The sequence below is a fragment of the Eublepharis macularius genome, chromosome 2, assembly GCF_028583425.1.
Source record: "Eublepharis macularius isolate TG4126 chromosome 2, MPM_Emac_v1.0, whole genome shotgun sequence".
NCBI lineage: Eukaryota > Metazoa > Chordata > Lepidosauria > Squamata > Eublepharidae > Eublepharis > Eublepharis macularius.
Window position 1 is genome coordinate 77,819,473 of NC_072791.1, and position 16,568 is coordinate 77,836,040.

The 16,568-nt window shown below is 40.6% G+C and overlaps 1 protein-coding gene across 4 annotated transcripts in view; it reads left to right on the forward strand.

The window, feature by feature from the left end:
- Positions 1 to 15,175, forward strand: part of CELF1 (CUGBP Elav-like family member 1) — a 74,961-nt gene extending 59,786 nt beyond the window's left edge. For 2 of the 4 annotated variants that reach the window (XM_054972552.1, XM_054972553.1), the window contains exons 10-14: positions 3,491 to 3,604; positions 3,761 to 3,946; positions 4,795 to 4,938; positions 7,444 to 7,612; positions 12,321 to 15,175. In XM_054972552.1, coding sequence (XP_054828527.1) covers positions 3,491 to 3,604; positions 3,761 to 3,946; positions 4,795 to 4,938; positions 7,444 to 7,571 — 572 coding nt within the window. In that variant the 3' untranslated portion in view covers positions 7,572 to 7,612; positions 12,321 to 15,175. The remainder of the gene's footprint in view (positions 1 to 3,490; positions 3,605 to 3,760; positions 3,947 to 4,794; positions 4,939 to 7,443; positions 7,613 to 12,320) is intronic. The other 2 variants (XM_054972554.1, XM_054972551.1) reach the window with 1 other exon arrangement.
- The last annotated feature ends 1,393 nt before the right edge of the window (positions 15,176 to 16,568 follow it).

Sequence of the window (16,568 nt, forward strand, 5' to 3'; positions counted from 1 at the left end):
TTATAATTGTTTCTTCAGTGAGAAAAAGATGAGTAGATACTGTAATCTAAGTGTCAAAAGACTATAATAGCTTGGTACAGATTCTTGTCAAATCTGCTTCCTTGTCTTTAGACATAAAATACTAATGAAACGGTGTTAAATAGCGGTGTGCACCCTTAAAAGATTCGGGTTTCCTGCTTCAGGTTTACCAAAGCAGGAAAAAGATTAGGAAAAACCCAAATCCCAGGTATTTAAACTGCTTTGGTATGCTTCGGAAAGATTCGGCCATAGTTTTCAATGGGAAAATACTGCTCCTGGCTTTCCAGAGGCCTGAGGGGGCATTTCATTTCCAATTCATACCAAAGTTGGTGGGGACCTTCGTCTAACTCACCTCTCACAACCACCCATGTTTCAGAAGTATTGGACTTCAGGGAGCTATGTTATGGCCCCGCAAAGAAGGTGCCCCATTCTGCCTCCAATCTCCATTATTTCCTATGGAGAAAAACAAGGGGGGGGTTCTAGGTGGCTGGGGGTGACATCTTGCAAGCAAAATTTTCAGGGAACCTACTCCTACCTGTCCTCTCACAACCCTCCAAGTTTCAGGGAGATTGGACCTCAGGGGACCATGTTATGGCCCCAAAAGTAGTTGTCCCCCATCCACCTCCACCTCCATTATTTCTTATGGGGAAAACCTGGGACTATCTAAGGGGATAAGGGTGGCATTTTGTGAGCAAAATGCAGCAAATTTTCAGGGAATCTACTCCTACTTGACCTCTTACGACCTACCAAGTTTCAGGGAGATTGGACTTTGGGGGGGTAGTCTATAGCCTCCCAAAGAAGGTGCCCCTATCCTCCTCTAAGCTCCATTATTCTCTAAGAGCCTCACTACAAGTGACATCTTACACGCGAACAGCACTTGATCATTTTCGCAAGTCTTTCTGGAAATTGAAGTCCCTCTCCCCCACCCCTTTTCTTTCTGTTCCTTCCCCTCTGTTAGAATGGCTGCCTGAAGAGACAGAGAAAGCCTGCTTTTGCAAATTGCTCCTCCAGTCTCAAGCCTGTTCTCAATGATCTTTGGGGGTGGGCAGCTGCGACTTTCTCAGCTTTCTTCAGAGCATTTCCCCCCCAGCAAGACGATTAGCAAAGTTACAGCTGCCCGCCCCCAAAGATCACTGAAAGGACACTAGGACTTCACCGACATGTCAGCTTTCTCCAGAGTATCCCCCACCCCCCATCAAGACTATTTGCAAAAGCTGCTGTCGTAGGCTTTCTCCGTCTCTTCAGGCAAGCATTCTAACAGAGGGGGGAAGGAACAGAAAGAAAAGGGGTGGGGGAGAGGGACTTCAATTCCCAGAAAGACTTGCGAAAATGATCAAGTGCCGTTCGCGTGTAAGATGTCACTTGTAGCGAGGCTCTGAGTGGAAAACTAGGGGAGCTAATGAAGAAGTTCTCTAGGGGAGCCAAATAGGGAGCTGTGGTGGCATTTTGCAAGCAAAATCCACCCACTTAAGAGGGGACCTACTCATAACTATCCTCTCATGACCCCCTTAAGTTTCAGGGAGATTGAACCGGGGGGGCATTTTATGGCCCCCCAAAGGGGGTGCCCTCAGCTACCCCATTTCCATCTACTGTGGGGAAAACAAGACTCCCACAGCAGAACTGTGGCTGCCAATGGCCACAGCCACACTGCCACTTACAAGCTACACCCCACACAGCCCAACAGAATCAAACTGACCCCCCCCCACCCAAATACCAAGCATCCCTGCACAAACTGGCCACACACTCTCCATTGGTTCCCATTGTGGGGGAAAAACCAGTCTCCCACAGCAGAAGCACATGGATTGTGGCGTCCATGGTCACAAGCAGACTCCACCTTACAATCTACCCCCAACAGCCCAACACAACCAAAGACACACACACCCAAAATTCCCCAGCACCCCCAGAGCAGGCTGGCTAGCCACTCTCCATTGTTCTCTATGCTGAGAACTTTTAAAATTTCTTTCCCAGGGGCACTTACGCACAGGGCAAGGGTACCACAACAGAGGCATGTTCCTGAATGCAAGCTCATCCTTGGGAAAGCCCAACAGAACTAAACACATGTGCCCCAAAATTCCCCAGCATCCCCAGAGCAGGCTTGCCAGCCACTCTGTATTGTGCCTATGAGAGCCAACCATCACACCAGAGAATCACACAAACCAAGAAATCATTTCAGATAGATTCATTTATTATATTTCTTGCCTGCCCTCCGCACAAACGGGTTCAGGGTGGGTAACAGCATTAATATTACATCACAGTAATACAGATGCAGGCAGGCTAGCCAAGTGACAGCCCAGACCACCACAGAGACAAACCAGCAGGAAGCAGGCACCAGTCTTAATGACTCTCTAGGCTGGGGCAAAATAGAAGCTGGCTAAAAGGCAAGTCTCCAATTGAAATCCCTGCAGCATTTCAAAAAAGGCACTCTCCTTCCAGAGAATCCCCATTGACTGAAAGGAGAGATGCTGCAGGGATTTGACACTCCCTGACTAGCCCCTCCCTTCTCTGGTCTCCCTCCCTCTTCCCCTTTCTGCCGAGTCACTCACTAGTCACTACATCCCCCTCCTCCCCCCTCCCATCAGGTACAATAAGGCAGGCAGCCCAAAGCAGCAGTTTTCCTGCTGTTTGCTGTTTCCTGCTTTGAGCTTCCTGCCTTTTTTTAACCAATGGGAGGGGGAAGGATGGGGTTGTAGTGAGTCATTACAGCCCCCTCCTCCTCCCCCCTCCCACCGGGTAAAAAAGAGCAGGAATCTTGAAAGCAGCACTTTTCTTGCTGTTTGCAAACAGCAAAAAAGTGCTGAGCAGCTGCTGCTCTACCTGAAGCTTTCCAAATCAGCTCAGTGATGCTGTGGCTGATTTGGAAATACTGAATCAGGGCCATATTGGAAACCCAAGCACACACCCCTAGTGTTAAATTCTGTCCGCTCAAGAGAGTTCTCCCCACCTTGCTTATAAGCTCTTACAATTGGAATTGCATGTTGGGAAAACTCTTTATTACTAAGCAAATTTTGTTTGTGTGCTGCTCTTAAATTGGCAAGAGAACACCTTTTGTTCATTTGTAAGAGCTGCAGCTCACCTGAAAAATAAAACGATTGCTCTTTATCAGTAAATAGAGAAGCAATTATTACTTGCAGATTGGCCTTCAAACAAATAACTGACACCAATGAACCCAAATTGAGCAGCATAAAATGTTAGTAAATGAATAATCAGAATATTCTGTGGTCATACAAATTCCCAACATACCTCTATCCATTGCCTTTTCATCCTACCTGTCCTCCAGAGAGCTCCAGTAGATATATGTGCTCTCCTCTCAGTTTTATCCTCACAACAACCCTGTGAGCTAGGCTGGAAGAATTCCCAGCATAGTTATCGAAACAATTTTTGGGGGAAATTCCTTACCTTTCAGTGTAATTGGATAAAGATTAGAATTGGAATTGGAAACTGTTAGTGGTGTTTAACTCTGCCATTTTAATAGCAGGTTCATCCCCCAGTTCCAGTAGCAGTTCATCTGTTAACCCAATGGCTTCTCTTGGAGCATTGCAAACACTTGCAGGAGCTACTGCAGGTCTCAATGTTGGCTCTTTAGCAGGTGAGTTTAAGATGAATGGAAGAGAAGACAATGTTATTTTTATTATGAGCCATCTTTTTGGGATTCTCCAAGATGTCTCCTCAGTAATAAAGATTTAAACAACAACTGATTGATAAGCCAGTAATTTATTAACACCTATTCTGTTTTCATGCATAGGAATGGCAGCCTTAAATGGTGGACTGGGCAGTAGCGGCCTTTCAAATGGCACGGGTAGCACAATGGAGGCATTATCTCAGGCATACTCTGGGATTCAACAATATGCTGCTGCTGCATTGCCCACACTCTACAATCAGAGTATGTTAACACAGCAGAGTATTGGTGCAGCAGGAAGTCAAAAGGAAGGTAGGTGGGAGGTACTGGTGGAAGGGTTTGAATAAGTGGGTATCTTTCACACATGGTGCAGTACACAGAGCTTTTTCTTGAACATGTCTTTTCATAGACATGTATAAAGTTCATCACATACATTCTCCTTAATCCTTATGACAGACCTTTTAAGGCCAGTAGTATTACTCTTTTGGGTGTGGGGAATCTAAGTTTGAGAGCAACAGCACATTACCTAAAGCCACCTAGTAATTTTGTGGTTGAAGTGACTACAGTTTCTTGGCTTAGACAGATGTTACCAATTTTTCATCAGATGATGCTTTTATGAAGAATGAAGGCAAATTCATGTATTCTACATTGAGGGCTGGTGATGAATACAATATTGAATGGCTTGGGGGAATTTGAAGTGCAGGAACTCAGAAGCTGATTTTGCACCTAATCTTTCATCTTAATTTTTATATGTGGCTTTTTCAGTCTGCCAGATTGAGGTACCAGTATTGCCTTTACCAATAGGTTAAGCTTTGTTTCTGTATTCCATTATTCTCCTATCAGTAATAGGCGCAATGAGCCAATGGTGATTTCACTGAAAAGTGTGTGGAGAAGGAGAATCACTGAAGAAGCCAAGAAAAAACCACATTTTCATTCTTATTGATCAAGGAACACTGTTAACTGTTGCTTTAGGGCAGAAAATTGATTCGTTTTTTTTTACTAACAAGGCTGAGTTTGAATTGAGAAATGGATGTCTCTGGCACTATCAAGCCTAGAGTTGTAGTGCTGTTTTAAGATGCAAAAATGGGCAGTGTTATGAATTGGTGAAGGCCAAGGGAATTATGCTGTTGTTGAACTTTTTCTAAATGGATGTGTTAAAGGTCCAGAGGGAGCCAATCTTTTCATCTACCACCTCCCCCAGGAATTTGGGGACCAAGACCTGCTGCAGATGTTCATGCCATTTGGGAATGTTGTCTCTGCCAAGGTTTTCATTGACAAGCAGACCAATCTGAGCAAGTGCTTTGGTATGTTGGGTAAAGTTGGAGGGGTTGTAGAAGTGGAGAATAATAGAAATACTAGCTATTTAGGGGAGGAGGGTTGTCAGAGGAAATAGGTGGAATATTGAGACTCTTGAATAGTGAAAGAAGTGCAGTAATTTAATACTTTCAGATGTGCAGAAACATTTTTAGCTCCTTTCCCCTGGAAGGTGTTAGATTAATGTGGAAGAAACTTGTCCTTGAGAATGAAAACGTTAAAATGGAAATGACATTTCTGTATATACCTCTTAGGGGATTCAAGTAGCTAACACAAGAGTGAAGGGTATCTACTCTCTTAATAAGACTTTAGAATGTCTTCTGAGATTTATTTATTTTTGTCATTTATAGTCTGCCATGAGAATTTAATTCTGTGGAACAGTACTTAATTGCTTCTCCCCTCTCACTGCAGTCCCAAATGTCCCCCCTCCCCAACTCAATATGTTGCTTGGGTGGGGAGATCTGCAGCAAAAGAGGTAAATAGTCAAGTATTGCCTCCCCCTCCCATTCACAGAAATCCTTCCTCCACTAGATCCAAGCCACTGTGTTGTAGTTTATGAAGTAATACAAATTTAAGCAAAATTTTAAATTCAGTGGGAACATCTAGCTTCCAGGCTTGGGAGTCTACCACATTAGAAAATAATGGCCCTTTAAAATATAAAGGGCCATCATTTCCTACAGGGCCAACCAGATCTGCGGCCCAGAAAAGGTCTGGAATCAGTCCTTGACTTACCATACTAGTGAGAATGTGCAAGCATGCTTCACACATTCAATCTGCAGATGACTCTAGGGCTGTATTCCACCTCCAGGCCCTTTAAGTTCTGTTCTAGTTCTATTGAGCTGAGTAACAATGATGATGGTGGCTGTGGCAGGCTTCTGTCTCTCATGGGTCTTGGTTGTGTCAAAAGAATCCCAAGCCACAAACAGCAGAGCTGGAAAGGGGATTAAAGGTCTTAGAGGTGGAACACAACCCTGTGGCTGCTGGCAGGGAGCAACACTGCCCCAGGCCTCCCAAAGATAAGATGTGTGGGGTGGGCTCAGTCTCACTGGGAAGGTTTAGTCCTGACTGGTTCTGAACCTTATCCAAGCAGTAGACCTGACTGGCTCTATAGGATATAATGTCAAAATTTTAAAGAGATACTATTTCAGCTCTCCACAGCTGATCAGTAGGAAATATTTCCATTTTACATTTTATTTCAGTGGGGTCTTCCCATTGAAAATTAAGCCTATTAAAATTCGGGAGAATAGGGTGCCACCAACCATCTTGGGGGCAGGACCTTTCCTTCCTCCCTCCCCCCATTTTTCATATGGAAAAGTTAAGAAGGGTATGCTTATCCTTATAATTAAATAAATAACAGGAGTATTATTCTAATATTTCCAGAACAACTTTCTAATACAACATTAATACTTCTAGTATTTAACAGTAAGCATGCCATTCCTGATTTTTTTTTTTTTTTTTGCGCGGACACCCCTAGTATTCTGCCAAGTGCTTGATAACTTCCAGGGTTTTTTCCTGTTTGTTGATTTGTAATTTTATTAAAAATTGTGCATACAAGTTTTTGGCTCCTTCCCCTCTGATGACAGCTCCCTGTGCTCCTCAAAATTGAAGTTTTCAGAGCCAGCAGTACAAGAGGTGCAAGGGATTCCTGCCAGAAGGGAACGTGAGTGTAAGCACATCCCCATCACACACAAGTATAAGAAGACAAATTTCTTTGAATAATTTGAGTTTCCTAATTCAATTTACTTAGCAATGTTACTTATTCTATATTCTTCCTTTGGTTTCATTCTTAGTCAGATTACATGCACACAACTTCTGTTGGAAATCATTCAGGTTTATTCCTGTATGTATTTGGTGCTTTGCTATCTCAGAATAAAATTGTTTGTTAGGAAGGAATTTAGTGAGTATCCAAGGAATTTAGTGATTCAAGTTAAGCATTCTTTTATTTACTCTATTCTTTAATTCATGCCATTGCACTCCAGTTGTCTACAGCACTCACTTTTCTTCTTTAATTCTTCTGAATGTAAATCTATTCCTAATGAACATTCATAATTTCTCAGAATTGTAAAATAATTTTACCTGTAGCGTTTACTTTTAGGAATCTGTCTCTTTCATACTTATACTCCACCACCATTTTCGATTTTCAAGCAAACTGCCTTCCAGTTGGGAGGATGAGTGATGCCTTTATGTTTATCTGTAACAGGACCAAACTTTCCAGCTCAGCTCCACTTTCCTCAGACTGGATGGTGCTATTGCTAGGAAATAGGATCAGGCCCCAATATTTATTTTTGAAAGCTCATTTTCAGTTATAGGTTATAGCTCAGAACAGCATTCTGACTTATCTTTGTACTATCTTGTAGGGAAACTATAGCCTCACTGGTGACTTTTTAAAATCCATTATCATTTTACATACTTCAACTTTGTAGGCGTATTATCAGTTTGCAATGTTCAAAGCTTATTCTGCCATTTTTTCACATGTTCTGTCTTCATTTTCTCAGGTTTTGTAAGTTATGACAATCCAGTCTCTGCACAGGCTGCCATTCAGTCAATGAATGGATTTCAGATTGGCATGAAACGACTGAAAGTACAACTGAAGCGCTCAAAGAATGACAGCAAGCCATACTGAGCGCCCCTCCCCTCTGGAACTGGAGTGAAAAGGATCTTCTGGTAAGTTGGGGAGGAGTGCGCTTGGTGATTCGGAAACTCTTTAAGGCTGTATTTTTACAGTCATGGAAACTGATACATGTCATTCTATCTGACACATCTCCTGAAGACTCAGCTGCAGCCTCTACTGGGAATTCTTCTTCGGATGGAGGACAAGTTTGTGCTTTTGTTTCCAGTGTTTTACTTTGGAGTTTAGGTGCCATATTGGTGATCTTTTTAAGTTTGCTGTGTTGTAACCAGTGTGCGTTGAGAAGGACCAATGCCAGCCACTGGGTGGGGGATAGAGAAGGGAAGGTAGCATATGCATTTGGAACTGACACTGCATGACTGGCATAAAGAGAAGGGGACAGATTTATTGCTGGACCCTAAAATACATTGATGATATGGGTTGGGGAGGGATCTGAATCCACAGTGCTTGGTGGCTTAGGCAATAGGCCATCCCTGCCCACTTCCAGTCTTTGCCAGACTCTCGTTTTCCCAGATGCCTTAAGTGAGGAGTTTATATTGAATCTGTCTTTGGAGAGGGAGAAAAGAAGTTGGGCAAAAATATTCATGTATTAAAGGAAAACTGCAGTAATTATAATACTATTGTACATTTGTATAGTGCAGTGAGTATAGTGATAGTTTACATAATGATCCAATGATGTCCTCTGAGCAAATATTTACAGTCCAGCTAGAATTAAAATTTACAACGTGTCTCACTATTTAGAAAAGCATATGCCTTGTTTGATAAAAACTAGGGTTGAATCAAGAGAGTCTAATGCCGAGGCATACACCTTAACCTTTAAGCCAGGAATTCCTGACTTTAATTCATTCACTGCTTCACATTTTATGCTTTAATAAAATTTCTGCCCTGATTTCACAGTTTGCACGTACAGAATGATAGTAAAATCAATATTCAGAAGCACAATTTAGAACTAAACTGGCAGATGTCTTTTTAAAAGTCTTGTTGCTTTTGCTTTTGCTTTCCTGATTGAAAGCTGAGGTCTCCTAGATCACATTGGCCCAAAGGTCAGTTTTAATTTTTTTATATCAGAATTACTGACCTGCAGTTTTCCTTTGAGTACAGGTGCTAGCATACAACAGAAAGGGCTACACATGAATTGCTGACTCAGCACTGAATCTTGGTGACCTTGATTTCTTATAGTGTTTGTAGCCCAATGCCTAAATATTTCAGTCCAGATTATTTCCCCTCTAATACTCATCTACTATTTTACACACCTGTGGATTTGCCAAAGTGTTAAGTGTTTTTTTGTATACACATTACATGGGACTAAAGGGAACTTTGACATTCTGGCCTGAGCCATGGTAAGAAGTCACAGTAGCACTTGTCCCTAGGGCCACAAAAATCCACCTCTTTCAGTGGGAAAGTTTACAGTGTTGTGTATAGATTTTGTTTGCTCCTTCTTTCTCAGTTATATTCTTCTATGTATTCCTTTTGGTGATCCTACTTTTTCACAGTGCACTAGCCAATCCTCTAGTCTTTGGGTTTGGAATCAGATGTTGAAAAGACTTGCCAGTGAGAAGAAGAGAGCAAATAAAAAAAATTGGCTTCCTGTCCACTCCCATCGGGAGGATCCTAAAGGCCCATCAAGCCTGAAACGCAATGTTAATGTGTCAGGCGCTGTGTGGCTCACTACTAGAATCGAGCATAACCAGGGACTGGGTCCCCTGGTGTGTTAAACCTCAGAAGTAATAAGGCCATCTATCTCAGGTTGAAGTGATCTTTTCTAGTCAAATTGGAAGTATTGTTGGTGAAAACTTGTTTGTAACCTTGTTGGACTGAGTAGTAAAATTCAACTGTCAGTATCATAAAGCATGCATAGTGATGGCAAAGGTTGAATGGTCAGATTGCCAAATTTCCCATTTGCGCTGGCATATGGAACCCTTCTGTGTTGAGTATTTGGGTCTATTCAGAAATATATACATACGCTTAGGTGAACTGTATACATTTGAATTTTGTGCACTAGGAAAAGTGTGTCCTGATATTCTGAGAAAAAAAACTTGTTGGAGTGTTGAGACTTCAGAGTTGTCATGGGATTTTTTTAAATAAATAATATACTTTTCAGGAAAAAAAAGGTCATGGTTGGGAGCAGCTGCTCCATTTGCAACCTGATATAAACCAAGAATGTTGTTTCTATTTTTATAGAAGTTTTATACTGCTCCAGGATGGAGAATATTTATTAATCTAAATTATTTCACTGGAAAAAACAGGATTTGCATAATCCTGAATATGATTGTTTTACACATACATACAACAATGTGCGTAAATAAAACTACTGATTTCAGTCGCCTATTTGCAGCTGGACAAACTGCTAAATAGGAAAAGAATTAATGCTGTGAACAAATGAAAGGGGAAAACTGTGCTCAAGTATCCCTATAGTCTCTCCTTCCAGTATCTTCTCTGTCCCCTGCCCTTGAATCCTTGTCTTTGTTTTCTTTTGACCACCCATGATAGCTTTTCTATAAACAGTCCACTCAGTAACCCTTTTATGTAGTACCCATAATTTTCATGTTCTGTTTATATGCGTTGATCATAACCACAGAGGCAAATAACCTCTGGTTAAAATTACAATATTTGTATGTAACTTTTCCTATAAAACATTGTGATCTATACCTAATACTCTCATCCTGAATGATACTAATGCAAAAGCAAACCTTTCCTGTTTAAATTCGAAGAATTAGTTCTTTGATGCATATTGACAGAGTTCTTGGGCCTTCTGTGGTACTTCTCTGAATTACTTCAATTAGAAAACTTGAACCAAAATACACCTTTCTTCTCAGTTAACTCACTCAGTTAATCTTGCTGTACGTGCTTTGCCAGAAAAAAGTCTTTGGGATAGAATTTACAGAGAACCTAATTTTGATCCAGTTTGTTATGCTGTCCCGCCCCCCCGCCCCCCAGTGTGTCTCTCCCCCTTTATTTTTCCTTTTCCAGATTTGTGCCGATCCTTTGGCAGGGAGCCCTGGATATAATCTTATTGGCAATTACTTTGAGGCAAATTAGATCAGTCATCTTTGTTTTGATCAACACAACAAACAGATCAAATTTAAAAGTGCACCTATTTTAGTTTGCTTCATGTTTTTTTAAGACAACTGTCTATATTAGTCCTGAATTTAACCAACAAAATTGTAGGCATATTTTAGATCCTTTGAATAAAGTGCGTGTTTGTTAATATGTGGACATGAAGCTGCAGCAAATAATGACACATAAAATTAAAAGGCCTTATTTGGAGCAGATGTGGCATTCATGGAACAAATATTGAAGAGTACCTCTTCCCAAAGAGCTACTTTCTGTTCATAATTAATTCTGTGTGGGTGACTATGATTGAATTAGCCATATAAAATTTTCTTTTTAATCAGAGCATGTTTTCCCCTTGACATGTACATGTTTACAAGAATCAGCAGGATACAATCTACTTTTCTGATTCTACTTGGTGTGTCTGACGTATTATGAACAAATAGTCTTAAAGGCTGCTTTTAGCCTGGCACAGTTAATTTCTGTAAGCCTCACTATATTTTCTTACTGAACATATTGCTTCCCCCCCACCCAAGATAATTCTAAAATTATCTATCTTATTATAGCTTAGTCCTTGTAGACAGAACACACAACTGAACACCCATTAAGAATTCACACATAAAAATAGAAGATGGCTTTTGGTCAGTGTGCTGTAATACATGGATATGTTTAGTTCAGGAAGGCATAATATGCCTTTGACTGTAATTAGACTTCAGAAGCTCACCTTTTCTCCTATCATTTGCTTCCCCCCCCCCATGACTACCATCTTATTAAACAGAATGCTTTCTGAAGAGCTTAAGTGTATTTTCCCTTACAAATTGACCCTTGTGTTGTACATTAGAGATTAGATCAGCTCTGAAAATCTCAGGGTGTTGCAGACAAAATTCCTCCCAGTCAAACTGGCAACAGTGACTGTAGAGTTTCTGTGGGAGCAGAATTTATTTATTGAATTAATTGCAGATATTTCTTTTCAGATTTCATAGTCTAAAAGGGCTCGGTTGGTGCAAGTCTTAACTTGCAAATCAAGTCTTAATTCTTTCCTATTTTATAGGGGTTTCAGTTCCACTTACGTACCTTTATGTGATCTGTTTCTTGTAAAACCAACAACCATCATTGCTGTTTACTAAATAACAGTTTGAAACAAGTAGGATGGTTTTCTTGGACTGCTACTACATAAGCATGTTCTGTGATAGGAAAGAAGACAGTGTCTCAGCCATTAATTCCACCCCCCACCCCCCAAGAATCCTTTTGTGTCTCCTGTCGCTTAGGCTCTTAATCTCCCTGAATGGGTATAAGCCCTGGAACTGTATTTTATGGAGTCAGGTTCTACCAGCAGAAATTTTCTACGGTGTCTTCCTCAAGTTAAGCTAGGAAGAGTGTGGCAGTAGGGCCATAGTGAATGCAGAACCATCTGTGTGCCATTCAACCATAATCTAGTCTGTAGTCAGTGTCTCTAGGAATCTAAGGCCTCTGCTTTCATTTGGTATCTGACAGTTTAACATTTATTTGATGTCTTATGCACTTCAACTTTTACTTGTTCATTGTTAGCATGTGCTGCCCTTCCCTGTCAATTCCCCTCCCCAAGAGGTCTCATTGTACAGTGCCCATTCCTGTTCTCTCTCTCTCTCTGTTTGGATGTACTGCTCTGTGTAACTCAGTGGGTCTCCTTCTTTCTGGTTTGTTTTTTTCTAGATTCCTGCCGTTTGTTCATCGTTGTGCCTAAAGCATGTCGATGTGGCGTTCAAGTACATCGTCCAAATCCTTGTCTCTTCAGCTTCTCTGATGCTTGAACTCTCACCTTTTGACCTTGTGTTGACTTTGATGCTGATGTGTATTTTTATTATGTTTCTTTCTTTTTGTTTCTTTCCTTTTTTTGTGCTGCCAAATTGGTTTTGCTAGAAAGACTGCTGAAGGAGAATATTTAAACTTGCATTTGAATATAAAAGAATTCTATTTTTCTAGAACTTCGTAAGATAACCACTTGATTTTGTGATTCTGATTCTTTGTAATTGTCTTCGGAGCAGCCTTGCTAGCATACCTCGTGGAGTATTTGTATTTCTGTGATCATACAGCCAATCACTTCTAGGCTTAGTTTTTTCTGTGTGCTTAGTTTTTAAAGCAGATCTTTGAAGGAAAAAGTAAAATGATGCAACTTAAAACTTTCAGGAGGCTTCTGGTCACATTTTGCTGAATCTACTTTCTGTGCTTGAGGAGACAGCATGTATTCTTTGACTTGAGTAGCCTCAGCAGAAAACACTTGAACTACACTTTCTCCTGATTGTAGCTGCATTTTTGCCCCGGCACTTACTGTTTTTTCCTTCCTGTGTGATTATCAGCCTCTGTCTGCAGTGAAAGTTTAATCAAAGTTGATGTTGTATTTCGTTAAACCCTAGCATGCTTAGTTTTTTGTAACTACAATCTCCTCAGCAAAATGTGAGATTTTGTTTTTTGGTTTTTTTTTTAAACTCAAATAATGCCCTTGTAAACGTTTTGCATGTTTCCTGCTGTGTTCTTCACAATCTCGTATATATGCACCCTTCACCTCTGTTTTCTATAGTTTGTGCAAAAACTGAGCAATTTAATAGATTTCAAAGCTATCCATTTTTGGATGCCAGACTTGTGGTCATGTGTCACATAAGGACATCTCCTGTGCATTTGGACTGCTTTATACAATAGCTGCACCTTGCTCTATCATCACAGCTATGGAAAGGTCTCAGGGGGGCTTGCTTGCACTGTTATGGAGGTGGTGGCAGGGATAGAAGATTGGCGGGAAGATGTGGGATGTTTGCAGTAATATTGCTTCTAAGATCCATTGGAGCGAAAGCTCTTCTGGGGTAGCCTTAATTTTTACCGCTTGTTTAATATATGGTTTTCTGTGTGAGGTTTAACACCATCATATCTCAGTGGATGGAAGCTTGATTGGCTCTCCTGTTTTCACACTTGAAGCAGCATGTTCTGTGTATCCCACAGAAGGAATCTGTAAGCTTAGGCACAAAACTGCTGGCTCTTTCCCCAAGTGACAAGCACAATATAACAGCCTACTAGCTGTTACCTGAACAGGGTACCAACCCCGGCTCCTTTACTCAGGGGCCTTAGCTGGGGAATCTCTCTCTAGAGACATTTTTTTTTGTTCTTAATTTGGGTAAGGAGTCATGCAGGGTGTTGTTTTGTTTTTCTTTTCTGACCTGATGAAAAAAATAGGACAGATCTTCCTTCTTTGGGAAGCATGCTTTAGCCTTGCAGCACATACAATCTATTACAAAAGCTGAGACTTAGTACTGGGTTTTGCGGCACCTGCAGGAAGATCCTGTGGTAGGTGCCTAATCACACAAGGGACAAAGTGGTGTGAGGAAGCTATGAAGGAACTTTGACAGGAAGAAGGAGCATGAAGAAAATTTTTGAAGAGTAGGACTGTGGCGGGGGGGGGGGGGTCTTATATCTAGGCCAGGTGGAGGGAGGGCTTTAGACACAATTGTCTGCCCTAGGCTGAGTGAGTAATCATTTCTCCATGTTTGTAAGATGAATATGCGTAGTTAGCTTTTTCCTCAATCTTGTGATCATCACCGTTTTGAGAGTGAGTTGCTTGAAAAGAGGTTATGGCTGCATTATCTGGGGGTACAGCTGTGAGATGGTTGCTCTTAGGCTCAAAGTCGTAATGCACAGGGATGTCTTATGGCAGGGGAAGTCTAGACCCTGCAATGTATTGATTAATTTTGCCAATACATTTCTTTACAATGCGCATTTAGTTCCATGAGGAACTCTGGGGAATCCTGTGGGGAAAAAAACTCTGGAGAAAACCAAAATGCCAAACATTGGATGTTGCTTTTCTTTCTTCTTTCCTTTCTTTGGTTGTTTTAATTATTCTGTGGTGGTTTTAATGGATTTGAGACAGTAAAGCAGCAGCTGCCTTTTATTTCTGGCTGCTTTTTGTGAATAATTTAAAAAAAAAGAAAATTTACATTTTGGAAACAAACCTGTGGGCTTTTTTATTGGTACAAACATTGTATTTAACACTAGGGGTTTTGTACAGTTTTTTGCCTTTTCTACTAGAAAACAATGTAAAGTGATTCACAAATGTGACAAGAAAACAAATTGCCACTATGACCAAATGTAGTCTGTTCAGCAGTAACAGGATTTAATCAACTCAGTCGTGATTATGTTGTAGCAAAGCTTTTCTTTACCTTGTTTGAACTGTTCCTTTTTCTTGTTTGATTTGCAAAACAAAATGTCTTTTTTGTGTGAAATTGTGTTGTACTTTGTAGAAAAATTATGGATTTTACTTTAATGATTTAGAATAATAGAAGCATATGTTGCTTTTCTGATCACGGAATTTGTGTAGTGGATTTAAAAATGAAAGTTTTGTTACAAGTTTGGAACAAGCGAGTACGTATTAAGGAATTTTCTTCCTTTGTGTGTGGTTTCTTTTTGTCCCACTGGGAAACTTAAAGCTGTTTTAATTGCACAGACACACCAACAAGAAGTCATTTTGTATATGCCAAGTGTGGTACCTCCCTTTGTTTATTTGCTATTAAACTGTTTGAGAAGAATTTCTCTGTGGTCTTTGTTCTTCATTATGCATGCACTAATAAAAGGAGGAGAGGGGTTTGCCAGTTAAAAATAATAAATCTTTCTAGCCGAAAGGAGCATCCCAGCATTTATCACATTATTTTTGTCTCTGGAATGCTTATTCTTTTTTTTTCTTGTTCACACATTAACTTGTTAAGTTAATTCTCAGTCCTTTGTCTGTTTTAAAGGTTTACCCTTTATTTCCTATTCTAAATAGTGCATTGGTTATCCCAAAAATGAGTTGTGACCAGCAACTGGACCAGAATACTTATATATCAAATGCAGCGTCATACATGCGTTGGTTGATGAGGTATCTAATATATTCAAACACAGATGTAACTCTTGGAAAGATAAGTGCTCTTGCACATGCACACACACAAAATAATTGCCCAGCTACTTAAGTCTGATGGTCCATGAAGCTCGTGTTCTGTATTCTCACAATGGCCACAGATGCTACAGGAAGTTGATAAGTAAGTGAAACATTCAGATCCTTCTGCATGATCTGCAACATACAATGATGTCTCTAAACACATTATCCTGCTAGTAATAACCAAGGACATATACATGAGGTTAGCGGTACTTTGAAGTAGTTTTTAACAGCCATTTTAATAAGTTCCATATATTAATCTTCTATAATAGTGCCTTCTTTTATCTTAAACTTGCTGGTTATCGGAGGACTAAATTACTTACATTGCTCTCAAATTACTGAACAGGATGTTAAAACAGCTGCTGTCTTACAAAAATGACTTTGTTGTTCAGAGAGCTTTATTCTGCACTGTGACATGGAAGATTAGGCAGAAATTCTTTTAGAAAGCAGCTGGGCCATAGACCATGATACCCCCAAAGGACTGTGATTACAGCTGTGATTTAAGACCATGATGCTTTTTGTTACAGTGAGAACCTTTTCATCTTTGTTCATCTTTGTGGTTTCTGTGCAGTCCTATATCAGGACTGTACACATGCAGGCTAGCCACAGACGTTTCCGGAGCTTTCTAGAAGAGTAGGAGTGCCCCTTCTCCCTTTGGTGCTTTCCTGCCAAAATCATCACATGACCAAGAGGAGGGCACTATTCCATCAGCTCTCTTTTTGCTGCTGTGGAGAAAGGAACTGCATTGCTGTTCTCGGCTTTTCCCTCACATCATCCATGAGGCTGAGGAAAATTACTTCTCTTAAGTTTTTTAACCGTCAATAATTACTTTAGTGAAGAAAAATACTACATTTAAAGAAGAAAGGTTTCTCTCTTTCCCTTCGTTTTTATAACTCAAGAGTGGCTTCCTCAAGATGCTGGAAAATGCCAGCCTGATTAAAGGCATCTGCTCCCTCTCTGGCCCTTTGATTACCAAGGGCTAAGTCCAGAGGTGTGGCCTGCCAGAG